Source organism: Prionailurus viverrinus, chromosome B1 (assembly GCF_022837055.1).
Source record: "Prionailurus viverrinus isolate Anna chromosome B1, UM_Priviv_1.0, whole genome shotgun sequence".
NCBI classification, from domain to species: domain Eukaryota; kingdom Metazoa; phylum Chordata; class Mammalia; order Carnivora; family Felidae; genus Prionailurus; species Prionailurus viverrinus.
The window spans coordinates 120,076,144-120,100,311 of record NC_062564.1 but is presented as its reverse complement, the minus strand read 5'-3'; the positions used below and the strand labels follow the sequence as shown (position 1 = coordinate 120,100,311).

The following is a 24,168-nucleotide window of genomic DNA, read 5'->3' as shown; positions in this document are numbered from 1 at the left end:
TATATAAATGAAGGAACTCAGATGCAAATCCTAGTCCTGAGCTCAAAGTCCTGAAGAAGGTCACTTAAGGAGGAGAGATATAGTTCAGCTCCTCCAGCCTTCTCCAGCCCGTACATTGTTCCTCTTAGTTCCTCCACTGTTTCCATGGTCACGTGGCATTCCCTGCCTTCAAGATCAGGCCAGGCCTGGGAGGAAGAACTAAGAAACAGCATGAAGGGCGCCTGGGTGGCGCAGTCGGTTAAGCGTCCGACTTCAGCCAGGTCACGATCTCGCGGTCCGTGAGTTCGAGCCCCGCGTCGGGCTCTGGGCTGATGGCTCAGAGCCTGGAGCCTGTTTCCGATTCTGTGTCTCCCTCTCTCTCTGCCCCTCCCCCGTTCATGCTCTGTCTCTCTCTGTCCCAAAAATAAATAAACGTTGAAAAAAATATATTAAAAAAAAAAAAAAAAGAAACAGCATGAAGATCCTTCTCTGACTTTCATTAGGCCCTCTCCTATTATTGAAGTTGGCACAAAACTAACGTTCTCCCAGCAAGATAAAAACAAGTTCTTCCCAGAAGGGTGTTCTGAACTTACTACCGTTTTGTTAGACATCAGACTAAACAGTCCCATAAAAACAGTCTCTAAGCCTTTAAGAAGTAACTCTAGCTCTAATCTCTAAGTGACTTTTGGTGTTTTCTTGCTACACGTTAAGAAGCAGACTGGATTTTTCCAAGAGCAGCCCTAAAATTTTCAATAACTGTACCTCCTAAGAGAAGGTTTTTTTGTGGTGTCTGTTTGTTTAAGGATCGGGACCCTGGCAGTGCTGTACCCAGGAAGAAAACTGAGCATGTTGTCCCTATACAGCAAGTTTCTTTGTTCTATTGAGCAAGTGGGAGAATGGAGTGAAGAGTGTGCAGTGGTGGGCACAAACCTAAACAGAAAAGTAGGACCTTAATGCTGAGGGCGCACCCCAGTCCCTGTAAACTGCTGCCATTACCCCTCAGACGAAAGGTGCATCTTTCGGTTGAAAACCGTCCTAGAGACTTAAATGTGAGGGTCAGGGTACTCCACGTCTTTTGTTGTTGAAAATGTCCGTGGCTATATAGGGTATCATCAGACACATTTACAGTCAAAATAAATTAGAATTTAAAAGAAGCTCTCTGAATATTTCTGTAGAAACATGTTTTATGTATTAAAAATTATCCAGGTGGGGGCGCCTGGGTGGCGCAGTTGGTTAAGTGTCCAACTTCAGCTCAGGTCATGATCTCGTGGCTCGTGAGTTTGAGCCCCATGTCAGGCTCTGTGCTGACAGCTCAGGGCCTGGACCCTGCTTTGGATTCTGTCCCTCTCTCTCTCTCTCTCTCTCTCTCTCTCTGTCTCTCTCTGCCGCCCCCCCCCCAAATATATTTTAAAAATAAAATGGAAAAATAAAAATTATCCAGGTGTAATTGCCTCTAGGAGTTATTGTGTTTGCCTTTGGAAACCTGAGCTCTGCAAGCAGTTCAGAGTCAACAAGATCTGGGTTTGCCTAATGCTGTGTAACTTGACTTCACAGGCGCAGATCCCCTCGTGGAGAACTTTGAGCCTCTCTATGACCTGGATGACTCTTGGGAAAAAGATGGAGAGGATGAAGGAGTCGTGCCTGGAACCACACCTCTAGACATGGCCACCAACTGGCAGGTGAGTGTGGCCTCAGGCTATTTGATGGCAGCTCCAGAGGGAGCTAATGATTCAGGAATATAAGAACAGATGGTCTTCCTGGGTCTTTATTCCCCAAAGCACATGCCTTTTATTTTTAAGAAAGTCTGCTTGTCAAGAGACATATTTATCTTGAAAAGCCTATCCATGAAAGATCTAGGTCAGAAGAGTTATGAGTGTAAAAGCATACGCCTAATCAGATCAGGGTTCAGTTGTGAGAGAGCGTTCTGCAGGAGAAAACACACAACTCACGTAAGAGTTTCCCGTTCTGAGCTCACACCAGAATTGTTCCCAGCTGCAATTTGAAGCTAGGATAGATGTTCCAGTTGTCTTAGAACTATGGTAAGTGACTCCTTTACATAAAAAGAACCCGGGGAGTCTTCTGAGGACTTTAATAAATATAAACATAGTAAACAGACTTCAACTCTTCCTCCAAACTCTAGTGACCTGAAATCTGAAGGTGCAAACAGTTGGTAGGTCTTTACGGCCCAGGAAGAAGAGCCAGAGGGAGGCTGGCCCTCCAACCTGTGTTGATCTCCAACACAGCAAAATCGACTTTCTTAGGGGCAAGCGCTGCTCCACATCCAAAAACTGCTTCTTGGCCTCTTCGCGGCCCGTGGTGTTGAGTTGACTGACCCTGGCAGAGACCACACGGTTCCCCTTTTATGCTGAACACCTGGCTTTCCCAGAAGCCTCACCACAGAACACAGAAAGATAACCCACTTCAGTGACCCCATGTTGTCCTTACCTAAGTCAGCATGCCCTAAGTGACTGCAGAGAACACAGAAGGGTCTCCGTAGCTATGGAATTTATTTTTCCTTTTAACCTGAGACCTTTGTGTCCCCTCAATTTAAAATGTAGATGGTGCTGGAAAGAGAACATCAGGCCTTGTGAGCATTACCATAGCTGTTTGAGCAAGTTTACTAAACTCATTCTCATAAGGCTTTTATGAGGGCGGGGGGGGGGCAGCAAAGAGGCACAGCTTCACAGCTCTGAGTAAGCTCAGCCCTCACCCTGGCTCCCAGGGAGACATCACGTCCCAACACATGGCTGATTTGGTGGCCTGGATGGTGTCCGTCCCTCAGAAGGACTGTGGCCCTGGCTCTCTGCAAGGTTGGTTTGGGTCTTCGTACCCACCTCAGAGGCCCCTGTAGAGCACAGCCTCCTGGCCCCAGAGCTCCCAGGACTTTTCTTTCCCCAAAGGGTATTGTCATGACTTCATGGGTCAAGGTGTTGACTCCTTCCCATTCCTCCCCCTTTGGGGTACTAGGCCCTCCTAAGGAGGACGCAGTTCTTGATCATAAAGAAACTGATTCCCCTCCTGGCGCCTTTAATGTGTAATGTTTTTCCATGATTTTCTTCCCAACAGGTGTTCGATATATTAAACGGGAAACCATATGAGCCAGAGTTTACATCCGATGATTTACTCGCACAAGGTGAGCGCTTAACCAGTGTCCTCTCCACACTGTCATTTAAAGGGGTGAGGGAGAGCCAGCATTATCCAGGCTGGACTGTGAAAGGCACAGTGGCTTGTTTCAGAATCAGAAGATCCTGGACGTATGCAAGGGGGAATACCCAGCCGTAATCTACCAAAACGCGTATAATGCTGCTACTCGGCAGGGCTTCTGCCAACTTCGAGGAGAGGAGCTTCAGTGCTCCCATTGGGCATTAGAGGGCAGCCGTGTGGCCATGGTCAGTCCCTCCAGAGTGACTCTAGTCGCTTAGGACAGCCGTGTTTCTTCTTCATTCCTTCAGGAGACATGAAACAGCTGACTGAAGATGCCAAGTTGCAGCTCTACAAGTTGCTAGAAATCCCTGATCCAGACAAAAACTGGGCTACCCTGGCACAGAAGTTAGGCCTGGGGATACTAAATAATGCCTTCCGGCTGAGTCCCGCTCCTTCTAAAACTCTTATGGACAACTACGAGGTAACACATCACCTCACATTTTTATTGGACCCTCCTCTGTTAACATCGCTGACTTGGGCCTGATTCCCTCCCCCCTCCCTTAACTCTGAGGAGGAAAGTCAGTCACTCATGGCTCATATCCTGGGAGGGTGACCCAGGCCAGGGTGGAAACCCGCTTTTGTAAGAAGACAGCTTTCAGATACCTTCAGGTGTTCCCTATTTTCAAATACCTTGCCATTTCCTGCAAAAATCCTACTTAGAGGGAACTTTGACCCTCCCCCCGCCAAACAAACCTGACAGACTGTGATTCATGTGCGTTATCTTCCTGGCCCCAAGAACATGCCTTCATCCTGTGGCAGGACATGGAGTCAGCTTTCTGTGAGGGGAAGGGTTCTGTGAGGTGAAATTATTTTCTACTGAAGATTTCCTTGTTAGCTCTTGTTTCTTGGTGGTTTTCAGAGCTTCAGCCCAAACAGGGATACGGTGTGACCTTCGCTGCAGGTAGAGTTTCACTGCCTCAGCACTTCTCTCCCTCCCTGTCCCCTGTGCTTACTGGAAGCCACTTCTCTGTGATTTCCTGAGTGGTCTCTGAGCTGAAACAGGAAACTCCACTCGACGACCGTGTGTCTCCTTCTCCGCTCTTCCCTCTGACCCCTCCAGTGCCGCCAGGCTCTCTCGGGGGTTAAGGGGGGTGGTGCGGGTCATGCTGACAGCCTGCCCACTTGCTCCTGGCACCGGGACACACTCTTCCTGTCTTCCTCACAGGTCTCTGGGGGGACAATTAAAGAGCTGGTGGAAGCCCTGAGACAGATGGGCTATACCGAAGCGATCGAAGTGATCCAGGCCGCCTTCTGCACCCCGGGAACTGCAGCCCCCAGCCCAGGGAAGACCCTCTCACTGCCCCTCTCACCTGCCTCCACAAGGTCACCAGTAGGTAAGGAAACAACAGGACAGCTGAGATCATCTCTGCTCCCCAGACTGTGTCTTCAGTGTCTTGGGATATGGCTGTCCTCCCTGCCATCGTTCCCTGAGTACATGGTCCAGTGTGTCTGTCTTCCCCCCTGCAGCTCACAGGTTCTGCCCTCTGCCCCTCTCCTGCTGCTACCGGTCAGGTGGGGGGCTGTCCCCAGGAACAGTCACATTAATCTGTGAGTCACTTCAGTTCCTAATAAATATTAAAAACAACATGATGTGGCTGGTTAAGGCAAATAGTGTTTCTCTCACTTCTTAAAATTAAAAAAGAGAGAGGGCACCTGGGTGGCTCAGTCGGTTAAGTGTCCGACTCTTGATTTCAGCTCGGGTCATCATCTCACAGTTTGTGGGATCGAGCCCCATGTCGGGCTGTGCGCTGGCAGTGCAAAGTCTGCTTAGGATTCTCTCTCTCTCTCTCTCTCTGCCCCTCCCCTGCTCTCTCTATCTCTCTCAAAAACAAAAAAAAAACAAAAAAAACCACAACTTTAAAAAAGAGAGAGAGAAACATACAGAGCAAGGCTTATAGAGCCAGGACTGGCCCCAGTTCCCACCACAGCACCCTAGCTCCTCGCCTCCACCCCTGCAATGGCTTCACCTTCTCTCTTCTCCTCCTCCCAACCCACAGCACTGACCCTTACCCACCCCTCCATCACTCATCTGAAACACATAACATAACAGACTCCCAGCACAGCCCAATAACCCTTTGTTTCCCTGTAAATGGGTTCTTGCCCTCTCTCAGCAACCACTCTGCACTTTCTGTCTGGACCCCCCTCCCCCCTTCCCTCTCCTGACTCATCCAGTGTCCTCGGCTCACACGCCACTGAGAACATAGCAGCAACTAGAATTTGCTCATCTTTGAAAGATGAACAGTTGGCCATGTCAGGCAGAAGCACTGCCATCCTCCAGGTTTAGACAAAAATCTGAGACTTTGCCCACGGACACTTGCTGCTAGAAACCACCTCACACACAGCCCAGTCCTTGCTCTGAGACAACCACCCTTGTCCACCTGCCCTCATTTTTTGCCCCACTTCCTCTAGCGGCTCTTCATCGGTCTCCCTGCTTCCAGGCTGTCCCCCTCCCCTCAGTCCACTCTCAACACAACAGATAGTGAGATTCTTTTTAAAGATTAGTGCTATTAAAAAAAGGCGAGAGGCACCTGGGTGGTTCAGGTGGTTGAGTGTCCAACTCTTGATCTCTGCTCGGGTCATCAAGCCCCACATCAGTCTCTGTGCTTAGGATTCACTCCCACTTTCTCTCTCTCTCTCTCTTTCTCTCTGTCCCTTCCCCACTCGCTCGCTCCCATTCCCTCTCTCGCAAAATAGTTTTTTAAAAAAAGGAAAAAAATAAAAATTAGTTGCTTTTATGTCACTCCCGTTTTATACCTTCCAGTTCATTCATCCATTCACCAAATCTTTACTGAGTGCATCCTGAGTGCCTAGCCCAGTATAAGGCTTTGAAGATAGAGCAGTAAGTAATAAAGGCAGTGCCCCTGGGGAACCTGGGTGGCTCATTAGTTAAGCAGCCGACTTCCGCCCAGGTCATAATCTCACAGCTCATGGGTTCAAGCCCCACATCGGGCTCTGACAGCTCAGAGCCTGGAGCCTCATTCAGATTCTCTGTCTCCCTCTCTCTGCCCCTCCCCAGCTCGCGCTCTGTCTCTCAAAAATAAATAAACATATTTAAATAAGTAAATAAAGGCAGTGTCCCTTTGTCCATTCTCTCTTGTAAATGCTTTCATATGCCCTTCCTCCTGCCCCACCACCTGGGGCCCCCCCCACCCGCAACTGTTCTGCTCACAGGTCTGAGCAAGTCTTAAGACCTGAACCTTCTCTTTCCCTTCCCTACAAAGATCCTCACCTGGTGGCTCCTTCTTGCCTTCCAGTTTCAGCACAAGTGTCACTTATCCGGGCCCTTCCTAGGAGAGTAAGGACAGATGTTATGCACTGTAGAAAGGAATAATGTGACCACCAGGAAAACAATCCACATCTCCTATATCCTGACCTGGTGCTCCTTTTCACAAAGAAACAGGAAAATACTTATGTCTTTTTTATTTTATTTTATTTTATTTTATTTTATTTTATTTATTTTACTTTTTGAGAGACAGGGCACAGTGAATGAGGGAGAATGGAGGAGGGAGAGAGGGAGAGAGAATCCCACGAGGGGCAGACAGAGAGAGAGAGAGGTCTCACCCTGAGTGGGGCTCATGCTCATCCTAAGCGGGGTTTGATCTCACCCGCTGTGGGACTCAAACTCACAAACGGTGAGATCATGACCTGAGCCAAAGTCAGATGCTTACCGACTGAGCCACCCAGCACCCAGAAAATACTTATATTTTTGAAATTTTATTTGATTTCTGACTTGTAGTTATTTTTAAAATACCTTGTACTCACTGTCACATAATAGAAACCCAGTCAAGAGGGGTGCCTGGTGGCTCAGTTAAGCGTCCGACTTCGGCTCAGGTCATGATCTCGCAGTTCGCAGGTTTGAGCCCTGCGTTGGGCTCTGTGCTGACAGCTCAGAGCCTGGAGACTGCTTTGGATTCTCTGTCTCCCTCTCTTTCGGCTTCTCCCCCACTCATGCTCTGTCTCTCTGTCTCTCAAAAATAAATAAACATTTTTTAAAAATTTAAAAGAAACCCAGTAAAGACTGGCTCGTTGGATAACTCAACAAGTCAATTAGAACACAATAGCCGTGTCAATGCCATTAAGGTCTTAATATTTTAATATTGGAATTGAATATACAAGAAGGTATCATTTTGATTTGTGTATATTAGACTTGTGTTTCTCTGATCACTTCCTCTCTATGGGGAATAACTCAACACTGTTCAGATCTCTAAAGACACTTCTCAACAAGGAGGATTTGACCTATTGTTCAGTACAGACTCATTTTCATCATAATCACCTTATTTTCTTTGCTACCAGAATGTTTTGGACGCAACAAACAGCGTTCACTAGCACGTGAGGCCCCGGAGAGATGTCTCATCTCTACCTCCTGCTTCTGTCACCCATTTATTTTGCCAGGGTTCAGCAATTTTCCCAGCTATAAAATAGGTAATATGGTGGTTGGAAAAATACACCTGATTTCTAAGAAAAAAAAAGTACACTGTGAGTTAGGAGAACTCAGAAAGGATTCTGATAAACATGATGGTAAAAAAGAGATGTGAAAGCATTTGACTAATTTTGATGTCTTCACAGTTTTTATATTCTCAAGGTTCTCCCTCCTCCCCTCACCGTGCACAGTAGCGACAAGCAGGCAGCGCGGGCGGGGAGGCGCGGTGACTTGGGGAACCCGATAGGCAGAAGCAGCCCACGAGCCTTGTAGATCCAGACCCCGAGGCCGGCCAGAATGGAAGGTGTACGAGAGCTAAGGCTCTGCCCTTGCCCAGCCGCACCCCAGTGAATCTGTGCTTCTTCCCCCAGACGAGGTCCGGGACGACAGCATCTGTGACAGCGGCGTGGAGACCTCCTTCCGCAAACTCAGCTTTACAGAGTCTCTGACCGGCGGCGGCTCCTTGCTGACTCTTAACAAAGTGCCCCGTGAGTACGGGCGGGAAGGACCTATAGAAGGCAAAATCTAGCCTGCTGGCAGCGCCCCGCACCATGTAAAACCAAAGCTCTGAAATTCCACCACACTGTCCAAAAGAAGGAAGGCGAAGGGCATCCAGAGGTGCTCAGAGGAAAACCAGCCTGCCTGAATCACTCGGAATTTAATTCAAGGCCTTTTGAAGGTGGCTTCCTTTCTTGGTTCTCACATGAATGTTAGTCCGGTCCACTTCCAGCTGCTCCAGCGGTCACGGCGAGCCGGGCTGGCGCCTCCTTGTGGGCGAATTAGCTTATTGAGCTTTACCGGCTGCTTTCCATGGTCACTGCTGCTGTCCCCTTGCTGCGCTCCCACTGTCATTAAAAGGTGTCCCAGTGTCCACCTGGTGTTATTTCTGGCCGTCCACAGCACAGGCGTGCACTCAGATTAAGGATTAAGAAAAGGAATATTTTTAAATGAGAGTCACACGGTGTATAATAAAAAAGGCTTACTGCTTTTTCTAATGTGGTTATCTATGTGATTTGAAAAAAAGAACCTGTACATGTCAATATTTAAACATGGTTACAATCAGTGCTGAAAATGGTATTTTCCCCCTTTTCTGCATTTTGCTATTGTAAATATGTTTTTTAGATCAAATACTTTAAAAGAAAAAATGTTGGATTTATAAATGCTATTTTTTATTTTACTTTTATAATAAAAAGAAAAGCAAATTGATGACCTCATCTTGTTTGATCTCCAGAAATACTTTTCTGAGATGATTCCCTGTAATCACGGGATTGTTCCACAGCCTGGTTATCACATTCACATTCCCCTTCAGAGTCAAGTTTTTGACCCAGAAATGAACAAAAATAAATGATCAAAAGAGAAGCGTTTTAAGGTGAGATGAAAGCTCTGGGTTTGTCGAATCCTTGCTTGGCTCGTTTCATTTAGGCTGTATCGCCTCACCTTACTCCACCTCGTGCAAAATCATTCCTCCTCACACCTCGGTGCGTTCCCAGTGCCTCTGTGATGCATAAAGTACTTCAGCCGCCTACCAGAGGGCTCGGGACAGGCAGCCTTCCAGCGTGAATCTCTGCTGAACTGTTCATCACTCAGAGACTTGGAAATAAGGGAGAGGAGAAATGAAAAGCATTTGAATGAGGGGCTGTGGTGAACTCTGTGACAGGCAACCAAGAAAGCCTCTTTACCAAAGGACACGTCCACCCGGCCGCTGGGAACACACTTAGCAAAAGGCTTCCACCTGTCAGTTCCTTTGGGGGTTGCTTCAGCCTCAGAGAGCCACCTCACCCAGGTCACACTCGTTTCGCTGATGGCCCCAAGTAACACTGATTGATGCGGTGTACAAATGCTGGTCGGCCCAGGACAGTATTTAAGGGCTGTCTGTGCTCAAGCCCCTTCTCGCTGGCTGGGCTGGTGCTTGGGTCCGCGTCACAACACAGGTCTTCCCCCTGCCCAGTTACTGCCTCCTCCCCTGCCCAGCCACAGGCGTTGATCTTAGGGCACCCCCAAATAAACATCCCACTCATGAAGCTCCATCTCAGAGCCGGCTTCCAGAGAGCCCAACCTGCACGGGGCTGGGAGCTAATGGTCTCCGCTTTTGCACAACACATGAAGTCATGCAATCTTGAAAATGACCCAGATATATACAATTATCCCCAACTTACACAGAAGCAAATTGAGGCCCAAGAATTCAAGTAAGCAGTGGCTAAGCTGCTTCTGAATTTAGATCTGTCTCGTTCCAGAGCTCACGGGTTGGAGAATTATCTGAGTGTAGGATATGAAAGTAGATTAAAATAATGGAGTCCAGAAGTAGACCCCAAAATAGGAAGTTAGGATGTGATAAATTTCAAATCAGTAAGGAAAAGATGGCTAATCAGTAAGTGTATGTTCCAACTGGTTAATCACTTGGAAGAAGTCAATCTGAACTCTGAGTTCCCTCCTTTCATCAAAATGATTTCCAAATATATCAAAAATTAAACCACAGAAATACTAGAAATCATGGATGAATAATCTTGAAATAGAGGAGGCCTTTCTAAGCAAGACTTTGTTGTCTGGTGTAAAATCAGTTTGGGTTCTTTGTGTCACCATGTGTCCCAAATAAAGAAAATATATTTTTTCAATTCTACTTCTGTTTTCTCTTACATTGCTATTTCTTCACATGCTCCAATCCATTCTTCCAGTGTTTGAAAGTTGTACTTGAAAGTAAAAGAACAAGTAGCTTGTTCTCCTTACTTTTCCAACAAGCCCATGCCTCCATTCCACCACCCGTTCCTCTCTGTGGCATTCTCCACAGGCCAACACAGGTCTCCTGTCTTACGTTGTGGATGCTGACACTCCTCCCACTAAGGGGAGGGGCCTACACTCCTTCCTTGTCAATGGAGGCCTACAATAAGGGTAGAAGTGATGCTAAGTGACTTCCGAGGTTAGGTAGGAAAATGCAATGCAGCTTCTGCCCAGGCCCCCTCTTGGAACCCAGTTAGCATGCTCTGAGGGAGCCAAGTGGCCACATGGAGAAGCCCCATGGTGGTGTTCAGCCAATGGCTTTCACGAGCTCACAGCCAGTGCCAGCACCAACCAGCAGATACATCAGGGAAGGAAGCCTCAAGATGATTCCAGTCGCCAGCCATTCGTCACACCCGTCTAACTTTCAAGCTGCCTTAGCCCGTGCTGCTCAAGTAGAGACAAGCTGTTCAGCGGAGCCCTGAGCAAATAGCAGGTTCAGGAGTAAAATAGCGGTGGATATTTTAAGTTCTCTGTGTGGAGTGTTACATTCTCCAGGTCTCTAACCTGACAGCTCCCATACCAGAGAGTCACTTTAAAGAGAAGCTGACGCCCCAGAGGAACAACTAAAAGCAACTCATGCCGAGACTAAAAATAACATTCCCCTTCTTTAATAAGAAGCCCTGTTTCTCTTCTGTTCCAGAAACTTCCTCTTTCTCCTCCCAGATCTCAGTGCTGGCCTGAGCCCCTGCGTGGTGCTTGAGCAAAAAGGCTATCAACAGCCGTCTGCCTCTGAGGAAGGAGTGTCTCATATTGTACCAGCAGATGGGGATAAATACCAGAAGGATTGTAGGAGATCAGGTGGAAAGCTACAATGGGCCGGAAATAAACCTTTCCAGAAAGCTGGTCTCTCAGCAGGAAGCCATTTAAAAATAGCTTTCTCAGAACTTTGTGATCTTTACTCTGCAGGCATAACCTAGACTTTTGCAGGCTGGGCAGTCTCACGACCCCCCTGAGTCCTCTGCAGTAACTTTATATGATGTGGATATTCCTGGTCACCACTGAGTGCAGCCTCACAAACCAGCCGAGGGTCTTAGCAAGATGCACCTTCGCAAGACAAAGGAAAGGAAGGAGCCAGGCAAATTTATGTGCAATCCCTTTGGCAACGGGACATCTCTATGAGGTACATACCTACCCCCAATTTTACAGCGAGGGAACAGATAATCTGAATATTAACTAATTTACCCAGGATTCAAATCTAGGTCTGTCTGATCCCCGAGGTTACTCTTTAACGATGTCTAAGTCCTCTGAAGAAAAGATGTTATATTCAAAGAGAAAGAAAAAAATCCATACAAATCTGTACAAGGAATTTTTGATCCTGTTTATGATCCTCACTGTCATTTTTTTTTTGTTTAAAAAAACATAAACCTGCTGCTTCATTTTTTTTAATGTTTACTTATTTAAGAGAGAGACAGAGTGCAAGTGGGGAAGGGTCAGAGAGAGAGGGAGACACAGAATCTAAAGCAGGCTCCAGGCTCTGAGCAGTCAGCACAGAGCCCGACGCGGGGCTCGAACTCACAAGCTGTGAGATCATGACCTGAGCCAAAGTTGGACGCTCAACCGACTGAGCCACCCAGGTGCCCCTAGCCTGCTGCTTCATTTAAACACCAATCCCAGAGACTATAAATTCTTGTCCTTTGGTTGGGGAAGACACTAAAAAGGGGCTGGAAATTAAACAGATGTCATCCTCCTGTATTACGGATTCCATGATACCTACAATAGGCTATTTCATTCCCCTGGACAAATGACTAGTTCCTCAGATTGTCCAAGCTTCTTAAAATAGAGGGAGGAAGGGACTGAAATATCATTTTTTCATTTCCATCAACTAGCTTTTCCATCTTGATCTCTCTGTTTCCAAAATGACAATTTCATTGAAATATCACAACAATCCTCCAGGAATAAAGATACGTATTCAACAAGGATTTTGTGAGCATCTGTTACGTGCCAGGCACTACAATGGGTGGCCATCATTCATTAGCGCTCATATTACTTGTTTAAAAACCTTGTGAAGTAAAAAATTTTGTTCCTGTTTTACAGATGAGTAAACTAAGGCACACATAAAATATTTAACAGCAAGATCTCCCAGTTCCAGTAAGGCAGTTTAATAGCCACACTTGCAGCAGGGACAGGGGGTAGGTAGGGTGTCTCTCTTCTACTTTGTCATGAAAGGATCCTGGCTGACAGTCACTCTTCCTCCAGCCCATGGCTCCCAGGGTCTTGCTGGGGAGTGACAGTCCCAGATAGCTGGAAGGGGAAAAGAGCGTGGAGAAGTACGTGTGGGAATTTTGAATGGAATTTTGGAGGGTTTTTTGTTTGGTGGTTTTTTTTTTCTTTTTAACGTTTATTTATTTATTTTTGAGAGAGAGAGATTTTTTGTTAGCAGAGGAGGGGCAGAGGGAGAGGGAGACAGAGATTCCCGAGCAAGCTCTGTACTGCCAGTTCAGAGCCCAATGTGGGGCTCAAACTCACAAACCATGAGATCACGACCTGAGCCGAAATCAAGAGTCAAAAGCTTAACTGACTGAGTCACCCAGGTGGCACTAAATGGGAGTTTTGAATACACCAGTCTCATGGCCACGCTAAGAGCAGGGAAGCTATAGGGTGATCAACTTTTGTTCCCATTATTAGGAGTGGGTTGATTTGGGGGAACTGATCCCGTGTGTGGCACAGATCAAAGTTCTTTACCTAATTGATGGAGGAGGCTGAACCTGGAAGTTCTTTCTAATTCCAATGTATATGCAAACACTCACTCACTCTGAAAGTCCCCCTGCAGTCATGGTCAATGGCCATCACCAAACAAAACCATTTCCCAGGATTAAGAATGAAAAACGCACTGTAAATTTCTCTTCAGGAAATCCTCACAGAGGAGCAAGGGTATCAGACCTGGTAGGATGGGGTAAAGGTACAGCCAAGTCTTAATGCTCTTGCACTGACTCGAGGAGAAGCCTGCTCTCCACCTTCTGTGGTCTATAGTTCCAACAAGCCACACAAGAGACTTTGGGCTTGTTGATGCCAAGATTAAGGGGCATCAAGGGGCCGTGGCCCTTGGGATCCTGCCCAAAGGAGAGGGGCAAGCAAGTTTATCCTCCTTGTGATCTGCAGAGAACGGTCAGGGCCTTGATTCCCATTTCTGCGATGAATGGAGAAGGAACAGGAGGGAGTTCTAAGTGAAATAATATTCTCTCCAGGCCACAAGAATAACAAATAAAACAGAATTCTGGAAACCTCTTCCCCTGAGATTCCTTCTTGGGGCCCAGGAAGCAGGCTGGTGCTGAAGACGGTGAGATGAACCCTCCAGGCCCATGATGGGAGTGTATGAGGATCAGGGTAGGTCATGAATTGATGTTGGATACTAGACAACCAAGCTGCAAGGACTATGCTCTGGCAAGAAGAACTGTCGTGCTGTTCCCCCTTTCCTTTCCTAAGGCAAGAATCCCCAAGTTATTTTGTTTCAGAAATTCAAATAAAAAACTTCATGTTACGGGCTTTTTTTTTTTCTTTCGCGGGACATCCTTTCATCACTGTGTTCGAATGTAAATGTTCTCTTTTGCTGTTGAAACAAATTTCCTTTTGTAGTTTTGAAAACAAAATCAAAATACAAAAGCTGAAAACTTTCGTTTACAAAATATTTTCAAATATTTATTCTCATAACAATCTGAGAAGTAAACAGGGAGGGGTTTTAATTCCTGCCCATTTTTTTGCAACATGACAAAGCCCCCGAGGTACCTGGAGGTTCCTGGTCTAGTGGAAGCAGCGAGGTCTGGACTCGGCCTTCAGTGCTCACACGGCACTCCTCGGCCTGGCTCTGCAGCCCATCACAGAACGCGTGACTGCTCCGAAAGGGAAGGTCACACAGACAGGGCTACGAGAGAGAAGGCGAAGCTGCCAAGAGCAGGTACTGAGGGCTGGCAGAGCAGCAGGAAAGCGGCGTCCCATCGGCAGCACACGTGACAGCACCCGGCGTCCGCACTGGTCCCTGCGAGCAGCCCCCCAGGAGGGGCCACGCGCTCAGGCCGGTCTCCTACCCCCTGGCCTTCCTTCCGGTCCCTCTCCCCGCCTTTGCTTCGGGGTCCTCCACACTCTGCCCGGTTCTGCCAGTGCTTCCCCCTCCTCTTCTGCCAACAATTCACGCCAGGCGGGGCCTCCAAACTCTCCCGAGGCCCACGTGTTAATATGGAATCCCGCCCCAGGACCAGAAGTCCCAGCCCCGTCAAGCTCCACCGCCGCTGCTCCCGAAAGTCCCCGGCCTGCACCCCTCCCGCCACGCCTGAGATCACCGCCACGGGGACACGGGGACGGGACCTCTCCAGCAGGGGGCAGGGCCGCCCCGGAAATGTTCCCGCGCTCCTGGAAGCCAGTGGTCCTTAGCGGCCTTCTCCCCAGTTTTGATCTGGAAAGGGCAAAGCCGCCCTTTGGCCCTGACGTCTTACCCCCAGAGCGCCTCTTGAGTGACGATCAACATATGCACACTTACAGGAGCCAGGGACCATTTTAGATCTGAAAGGCAAAGCAACCCAGATTTAAAGTTTCAAGAAAGAATGCGTGGGCCTCGTGTCGCCCACATGCCCGCACTCCCTCTGCCTCACCAGGTTCCTTTCTTCAGATGACGCCTGAACTCGGGTTTCCGTCCCTCGCCACTGCTCCCACCCTTACGGCGCCTTGTAAACGCTCGTCTGACTTCTCCCTCATCCGTCACCTCTTCTGGAGGCTTTGTGCCAAGTTCTCATCCACCCACAGTAATCAAATTAGGATTAAAAATCATAATCCCTCCACCCTCCCTCCCCTTCCATCTTTCCTTTTTTTCCTCCCTCCATCCCTTCTCTCTCTGCCTCTCTTCCTGTTTCTCTCGCCCTTTCTCCTTCCTCTTTCCCTATCTCTTTCTCACTCTCTCCCTTTCTGCCTCTTTCTCTTTCTCCCCCCTGCTTTCTCCCTCCCCCAACCCCCTCCCTTCACTTTCTTTCTTTCCTTGAAGAAAGACTTGCACATTTGGGCGGCACTGGCATCCGGCATTAGGAGGCCCTGCAAACTCTTCCCCAGCCCCTCCTTCCTGCCTTATTCAGGGGAAGCCTCCTGGAAACCAGTGTGGTGGCCCACGGCTGTCCCCTCCGCCGTCCCCCCTCCGCCGCCCCGCCAGCCTCATTTCCTGTGCACAGGAGGCCTCTGCTGGAAGAAGCAGAATTTTGCACAATCATGCAACAGCTGGCATGCCTCTTGCTACTCGACTTTTTTTGCTTCAATAAAAATGGAAAGAGGCCTACAAGAAGAGGGAATTAGAAACTTCTTGGGCTTTCTGCCTGAATGCTTTTCCTTCAATTCAGGTCACAGAAGCCTGGTGATTATTTTTCCTTAGTAGAGAAGAGTTAAATTGTTTTTTTCTTTGGACAAGAACAGTGTAAGCTCCCATAGGCCTGATCATTCCAGTTAGGGCATTTCCTGCTCGCCCCTGCTAGGCACTGTACCTGCTGCACCGTCTTCAATCCTCACAGTCTTATGAGCTAGTTATTACTATTAAGCCCATCTTAAAAGATAAGGAAACAGAGGTGTGGAGCTTAAGTGATTTGTCCAAGTTCAGTCCGTGTTGGAGCCAAATTTGCATATCGGAAGTTCAATATCAGAGCATGCGCCCATAGCCACTGCACTGCATGCGGGCCTCATTTGCGTACATACTCTTACACACACGCACACACACACGCGCACACACGCGCACACACGCGCACACACACGCACACACACAATCTGGATCTTTAAAAGGCCAAATCTAGTTCGTTGTATTTGCAAGTTTGATGAGCTAAAAATCTTTTTGTTCAAGCACCAAAAATATGGATAGGGAAGCATGTCCCTCACCCACCTTGGGCTGGCTTCCCATGATAAATGAGCAGGGTTCTTCCTTCACCCCCCCTGTGGAGGATAAGTCGGGCCTCCACAGACTTCCCTACTAGAGACATCCAAGTACAGGGAATTGATGACCAGGAGTCCCTCAACTGGGAGAAAACCCAGGTGCCCACACCACCCTCTCCAAGGCCCAGTTATGTCTGACCTCCAGGCTCATGGTCAGTATGTGTTTGAATGCTTCTAATTACAAAATAAAAATAACTGTGAGTGGATTAAGCAAATAGTGGTTTTCTTTTCTTATATCATTACAAGATCAGAGATACATAGATCTAGATTTTAAATGGAATGTTCCCTTTTAAAAAATGCTTATGTATTTATTTATTTATTTTGTGTGTGTGAGAGAGATGGTGAGCAAGGAAGGGGCAGAGAGAGAGGAAGACAGAGAACTCCAAGCAGGCTCCACAATGCCAGCACAGAGCCAGATGTGGTACTCGAGCTCACAAACCATAAGATCATGACTTGAGCCAAAATCAAGAGTCAGACATTTAACTGACTGAGTCACCCAGGCATCCCAGAATGTCCCTTTTTTAAATGGTAACAAATAATTCAACTTAAAAAAATTTTTTTTAAGTTTATCAATTTATTTTGAGAGAGAGAAGGAGAGGGGCAGAGAGAGAGAGAATCCCAAGCAGGCTCTATGCTGTCAGTGCAGAGTCCCACATGGGGCTCCATCTCACAAACCGCTAGATCAAGACGTGAGCCAAAATCAAGAGTTGAACACTTGGGGCACCTGGGTGGCTCAGCCTGTTGAGCATCTGACTTCGGCTCAGGTCATGATCTCGAAGTTGGTGAGTACGAGTCCCTCGTCAGGCCCTTTGCTTCCAGCTCAGAGCCTGGAGCCTGTTGCAGATTCAGTGTCTCCCTCTCTCTCTACCTCTCCCCAGCTTGCACTCTGTCTCTGACTCTCTCAACAATAAATAAATGTTAAAAAAAATTTTAAAGAACTGGACACTTAATGGACTGAACCACCCAGGTGCCCCAAGTAATTCAACTTTTTTTTTTTATTTTTTAACGTTTTTATTTATTTTTGAGGCAGGGAGAGACAGAGCATGAACAGGGGAGGGGCAGAGAGAGAGGGAGACACAGAATCTGAAACAGGCTCCAGGCTCTGCTGTCAGCACAGAGCCCAACGCGGGGCTCGAACTCACGGACCGCAAGATCATGACCTGAGCCGAAGTCGGCCGCTTAACCGACTGAGCCACCCAGGCGCCCCGTAATTCAACTTTTAAAACCACTCTTTGTGCCAACAAAATCATCTGCTGGCCAAATATGACCTGTGTGACCTCACCCTCACTTTCTACGGTTGTAACTTCAGAATGACCAAGTAGGGTGATGAGCTTAAGGCTCTGGGAAGGAATCAAGGTGCTCACCACTCCCCCTTCCAGGTCCCACTGCTGCAGCCACTCACTCTCAGCAGCTCCCCTGGCTGGTACCCAACCATCACTCAGTGCTTAGTCTTCCTTTGATGATTTAACACAGAGGGAAGGATAATCGTGATAGCTAACATTTGTTGAATAGTTATTGTGTGCTATCCGTATGTATGCATCATCTAATTAAGCCTTCACTATTATTAGTATTATTATTATCATCTTATTACTCCAGTTTTAAAGGTAAAGAAACTAAGGCACAGAAAAACTCAGTAACTTAAATACAATATCAAACAGCCTATTAGTGGGGGTTCTGGAACTCAAACATAAGTTATGTCTGATTTCAAAGCCCATACCCTTAACAGCTATATCAAGTCACATGCTTTGGGTTATAAAATCAGAATACCTGACTACAACTGGATTAAGAAAAATAGGGCCTTATTTTTCGTAAGATGACCGGAGTTAGATTACAGGGTTCACTCAACAGTTCAACATCTCTGACACTCCCTCCACTGCCCCACCATGTTCAATAATGTTTCCTCAAGCTCACAAAAAGGCTGCAGCAGCTCCAAGTATCAGGTCCTCACACAGCAGCTTCTCAACCTCACCCAACAGTAGAGTCCCTCCTCAGGTCCTCAGGTCTGTTTCTTGTCTGGCAGGAAAACCTACCCCTCCCCCCACTCTGCTGTCTCGGCAAACCCTACATTAAATGCCACCTTGTGTTTCTTTCGCCAGAATTGGGCCACGTGCCTCACCTTAGACCAATCACTGGCAAAGGAGAATCCAATTAGTATAACCAATTGCAATTCAGTCTCTGAGGCAGGACACAAAGTCACCTCTATTAGCAGAGAAGAGGGGACAACAGCTGTCGGGGGGCCCACCATTAATGTCTGCCCCACCGATTAGAAATATGTGAATTGGCTCCCAAGATCCAGTAAATTTTACAAAAGCCATAATAAGTAACAATAACAGAATAAGAACAAGAGTATTGTTCTCACATGGATGATGAACCAGGAATGATTTACTAGTTCCTAACCAGAAATTTCCATGATCCCGACATCCCATTTCCCAGGAATTTGGGGTCACTTAGGTGTTACTGTCATCCTTTGTACAGGTGTGTACGTTGTATTATGCTCATAGCATAATGTGCCATAAGTTGTTGCTCAATAAATCCTGTGTAAAGGCTGAGATCTGATGGAAGGGATTAAGCTGCATTATTGTTGCAAACTTTTCTTTCATGGCAGGATTCAGTAACCCATGTCTACAGATATAAGGAGAGATAGTGATAAAACCTGACACAGTGATGCAATACCCCTATTTCTGCAAAACCCATTCACTATTTGGCCCATATTCAAGGGCTCAAAGACATCCTGGCAGGTTAGCTCAGCCTCAGCTTAACAATCACAAGCTCAGAGCCCAGCTTAGCCAACTACCTGGTATTGTCCTTTTTCTTCCTCAGGTATTTACAGTGAAGGTTTTTGTGTGTTTTTTTTTAATTTCTGGCTTCTCTTTTTATTTTTTTTTAAGTTTATTTATTTATTTTGAGAGACAGAGAGAGGGAGGGAGGGAGGGACTGAGAGAAAGAGAGAGAGAGAATCCCAAGCAGGCTCCTTGCTGCCAGTACAGAACCTGACGCGGGCCTCGAACCCATGAACCATGAGATCATCACCTGAGCCTAAATCAAAAGTCAGATGCTTAACCAACATAGTCACCCAGGCATCCCTACAGTAAGGTCTTTTAAGACTCTTTTCTCAGTTGAAAAACTTTTTTTTCATTTGTTTATCATAAACTTTCAAAAAATTTTTCCTAAAGTGTTGAGCAAGATGGTCTTACCTAACATTGCTTTCCCATCACTGTCACAGTAACCTTATAGGACTTGTCACCAGCTGAAATAGCCTTGTCTACTTGCTTATTGTCTGCCTCCCCCTGAAACCACTTAAAAGCATGAAGTTGAACAAAAATCAAAATGGCTGCACTAATGCTTCAGCAGAGCTTGATTTTATTTATGTAAGTGATGAATCACTAAATTTCACTCCTGAGATCACAATTACACTATATGTTAACTTTTTTGAAAATTTATTTTAATGTTTATTCATTTTTGAGACACAAAGAGACAGAGCGTGAGAGGAGGAGGGGTGGAGAGAGAGACACACACAGAATCCCAAGCGGGATCCAGGCTCTGAGCTGCCAGTACAGAGCCTGATGCAGGGCTCAAACTCACCAACCGTGAGATCATGACCTGAGCTGAAGTCGGATGCTCAAGCCACTGAGTCACCCAGGTGCCCCTACTATATGTTAACTAACTTTGATTTAAATAACAAATAAATAAATCCTAATACACTGAAAAAATAATAATAATAAAATAAAGTAACCTTTTTCTTCTCGTCTGCAAAGCTCCCCTCCTCCCTCTTAGCCTTTTGCTTTAGGAACCTGATACCACCCTGAAAATGATTAACTGGACTAAGGAGGCTGGCAGCATACAGAATTCCTGTCGAAACCAGCTGGATGCTGTATTTCCCTATAAAACCCCCCAGCCCTTTCCTGGGGGTGGAGGGGCTTGCAGGTTTTGAAGGCCAGAGCCTGCTGCAACCCCCTTTGCCTGGCTATTGTTCCCCTTTATCCCAAACTCTGTGTTTGCGTTATATTTGGGCCCTGAAGCACAGAGGTTGGTTTTCGAGGACACCTGTACAATGGACAGCCCAGGAGGGCAGAAACTGGTCTGCCTTTTTTCATTGCAATCCCCCCAGGGACAAGGACAGTGCCTGATGCTCAGAGTGCTCCTCGATAAATGCTTGCTAAATGAACGAATACATTCTTAAGTCAAATAGTCCTTAGAGTCAGAACACAGATGTGTCTTAATACCGGATCTGTCCGTGACTTTTAGGGGTTTGTACAGTATCACACAGGTTCATGCCCTCTGATAAGTCAATTAGAAAACAAGAATTCCCTCATTCACTTGAGAATATTATTAAATACGTTTTCTGCACAGCCCTTTAGATTTTATGTGCTTATTGAACTGATAAGATTACATTCACCGTCAAAGCAGACTCTGGCATATTTTGAAATGCTTTGGATTTCATGCACAAATAATATCTACTTGTTTTTCTCCCACAGTTTTTCCAAGTTGGGGAGTAAGTTTCATCTCTGAGAGCCCAAGAGACTAGGTCTCTGTCACTTTGGGAATGCGTGGGAAACACAGCTTTATTTCTCCTGCGCTCCAGTTCACTTTCATTCCAACAGAGAAAACAATCTTCCTATTTATTTTCCAAGTGACTTCCCATGGTTTGAAAACCCCTCACAATGAAAAGTCAAGTAAGAAAAAAAATAAAGAAGAGTTACAGTGAATGTGAATGAGAAAATTACCATTTTTATTGTCCTCTTCGTTCTCAGACGAGAAGATGGAATCCTGTGAACCGACCTCTCTTCATCTCACACTCTCCGGAATGTGCTTTGCATCCAGTGCGGCAGAAAGACCGGATCCTTCCATTCTATTAATGTTTGCAGAACTACTAACAGAAAAGTCTTCTCAAACCCAAAGCCAAGAGTGAGCACATCAGACTCTAATCCAGTAAATGTGGCAAAATAAAATCTATTAAGATAGCAGAAATGACTAAACCACAGGGCCACACATGAGTGTGGACGAATGTTTCCAACGTTACCGTTCTCCTACAGAAATGATGTGTATGTAGCATATTTCTCTCCTTTCAACAGTTGTTGTCGGCTTATATTTATGTCTGTTCATTAGTTTTTTCTTCCTTTACAAAGTCATTCTGTTCTGATGTCTGTTTCCCCTCTTAAAAATACATCTGGAAGACATCTGCCTTTATTTGCTTCAGTTTTACTCTTGCCTCATGTATTAATTGGGTAAAAATGATTATGATGTTTAAAAAAAGGAAAGCGCAACCACCATTTATTCAGCATTTATTTTGCTCCTGTTGTTTAGTCCACAGAACTACCTTTGAAGGTTAGAGATTATCTGCATTTTACAGATGAGCTAAAGAGCAGGTCAAGTGGTAACCCCATTAGACCTCAGAACCTGGGGTTTGCAACCCATGTCAGTGTGGCTGGAAACCCTGCCTTCTCTCACATCCCAAGATGGTGCTTCCATTTACAGAGCCCTCATTACTTGCCAGCACTGGGCCTCGCCCTCCAACTAAATTTAAAACTTATTCTTCAAAACAAAGGTACAGGGTGAATGTAATTATTCCCATCTCACCGCAAGAACACTGAACACAGAAGTTAAGTAACTTGATTGAGTGAGTAAGGGCAGAATTGTGATGTAAATTATGGCTCATGCATTTCAAAGCCTACCTCACAGAGCACCCGGCCCAGAAAATTCTTTAGTTTGATACGGAAGCGTGTCCCTGTCCTTCAGCAACTGTTTGATAAAACAGAATTTCAACAGTGACAAGAAAATTATATATTTATCAAGTAAGAAGCTTCTGAGTTGCATCCCCAAATCCCAGGCCTTCGTAAGACTTTTTTTTATATATATATTGAAATAACACATAAAATGAGGAGACTCCTAGATATTGAAGGAGAGGCCAGGTTGTCTGCCTTTATTTTCTTCTTAGTCACTGAACTGTGGCCTCAATCTTCTCACATCTTAAAACCAATCTACTATCTGATTAGTCTTCATTTTGTTATCTTTATTTTTTTAATTTAATTTTCTTAAATGTTTACTTTTGAGAGAGAGAGGCAGAGCGCGAGTGGGGGAGAAGCAGAGAGAGGGAGACACAGAATCTGAAGCAGGCTCCCAGCTCCGAGCTGTCAGTGCAGAGCCCGACACGGGGCTCGAACTCCTGTGCCAAGCCGTGAGATCATGACCTGAGCCCAAGTCAGTGGCAAAACCGACTAAGCCACCCAGGCACCCCTAATTCGTCTTGATTTTAAAGCCAGACTCTCACCGCCAGTCCATTCCATAACCAATTACATGATTCTTCCCAGAGAAAACCCTTCAAACATCTTAATTTAGATTCTTTAAACTCTCCCAGTTTATCAAGTACAATAAAAAGTTGCTGAGAGCTAAAGGGAAATTCATGCCCAGCACAATACTGGGCACAAATGAATGTTTATGGAATGATTAAATAAGCCACAGATGAAATATCATGTTGTCAGTGCAATTTATGTAACTTTTAATTTTTGATGTAGTTTCAAACTTATGGAAAGGTTGCAAAAGCAGTCCAAAAGAATTCCTACACACCTCATCTATTAACATTTTGACCCATTTGTTTCATTATCTATATAATTTATAACATGATCATGTATATAAACATAATATAATATAAACATGATCATGTATAATAAAACAAATTTACAGCAATTTACAATTAATCAATATTAATATAAAATGATTGAAACCGAAGCTAAAAGAAACACCACTTTGCTGCCAGGGTCAACAAATATAAATCTAACTCACAGCCTTTGAATTGGAAAGTTCATTGGATTTAGCCACATCTACAACCCATACATAATTACAGGTGACAGCATATGACACGCAGAAGTTTCCAGAGTGACCACAGTGATGTCCATTTCAATGTGACCTTATTTTTCAAAGGAGAATCACTCTAAATGGCCTTTGAGAAAAAGAAGCTGTTATTGTCAAAACAATATTTTATAACAAAACACACAAGGGAAAAAAGAACCCTACCCAAAAAAGTAATCAAATGGCGACAGTCAACACCCCAAACTTTCCAGCAACAAAAACAACAACGTGGCTACTACCCAGAAATCTCTCTCTGTTGTGACCGTTGAACCTCCATTTCCTCAGGGAATAATAACAAAGCAGCTTCACTGTGATTATTCATTATTTTTCAAAGCTAACTAGGAGAGGCCTACGTGACCTCACAACCTTCCACAGATACCGCAATGGTCATGTTCCTGTGATTCCCTGAGAGGACTTTATGTGTGGACTTCCTCTCCCGGGTAGGAGGAGGTGGCTGGGTTACAACTGGGTCATAACTGGGTCATGGCTTTGCTAAAGCTGTGGGGGCAGGGATAAAACTACAGTCCTGGCACAGAGGAACACCGATGCACAGCCTTGCTGGAGGGTATCACCTGAGTAAACAACCTTTCCCGAAAGAATGCTCTGTACAAAGTCTTCACAGAGCGATGATTCAGATGTGTGGCCGCAAGCAGACACATTTCTCAGCCTCTTCAACTTGTCTTCAGCTTCGGCCGGTGCCTTCGAAATGCTTTATTCCAGAGTTCGCTGAAAACACAACCTGTATCCCCTCAGTAAGTATCAGTCAGGGAAGTCACGTGAAAAGATTGCTCCAATTCACTCTTGCTGGTGGGTTTCCAAGGGTAAAATAATATAGTCCGTGTCTTTTCAGTCATGAGGAAACCATTGTCACTGAATCTCCCGGGGATGCTTCCTACATCTAACCAAACAAAGGGAGCGACAGCCGAGGTTTCCAGATCAAACACAAATGTGTCACCTTGCTGGGAGATGTTGGCCTGAAAGAAAAAGATAAATTAAGTGAACGATGAGGGGAGATCTATCTATTCTACACACAATACCTATCGGAACAT

General features: G+C 45.9%; 2 protein-coding genes across 7 annotated transcripts in view; one reads left to right on the top strand and one right to left on the bottom strand.

Moving 5' to 3' along the window:
* The window catches only part of NFKB1 (nuclear factor kappa B subunit 1), a 120,107-nt gene extending 109,922 nt beyond the window's left edge, over positions 1-10,185 (top strand). For all 3 annotated transcript variants that reach the window (XM_047855575.1, XM_047855576.1, XM_047855574.1), the window contains exons 20-24: positions 1,534-1,658; positions 3,046-3,112; positions 3,432-3,604; positions 4,349-4,517; positions 7,975-10,185. In XM_047855575.1, coding sequence (XP_047711531.1) covers positions 1,534-1,658; positions 3,046-3,112; positions 3,432-3,604; positions 4,349-4,517; positions 7,975-8,132 — 692 coding nt within the window. In that variant the 3' untranslated portion in view covers positions 8,133-10,185. The remainder of the gene's footprint in view (positions 1-1,533; positions 1,659-3,045; positions 3,113-3,431; positions 3,605-4,348; positions 4,518-7,974) is intronic.
* Positions 10,186-22,740: 12,555 nt separating this feature from the next.
* The window catches only part of MANBA (mannosidase beta), a 112,608-nt gene continuing 111,180 nt past the window's right edge, over positions 22,741-24,168 (bottom strand). For all 4 annotated transcript variants that reach the window (XM_047855577.1, XM_047855578.1, XM_047855580.1 and 1 more), the window contains one exon: positions 22,741-24,093. In XM_047855577.1, the coding sequence (XP_047711533.1) occupies positions 23,869-24,093 (225 nt within the window). In that variant the 3' untranslated portion in view covers positions 22,741-23,868. The remainder of the gene's footprint in view (positions 24,094-24,168) is intronic.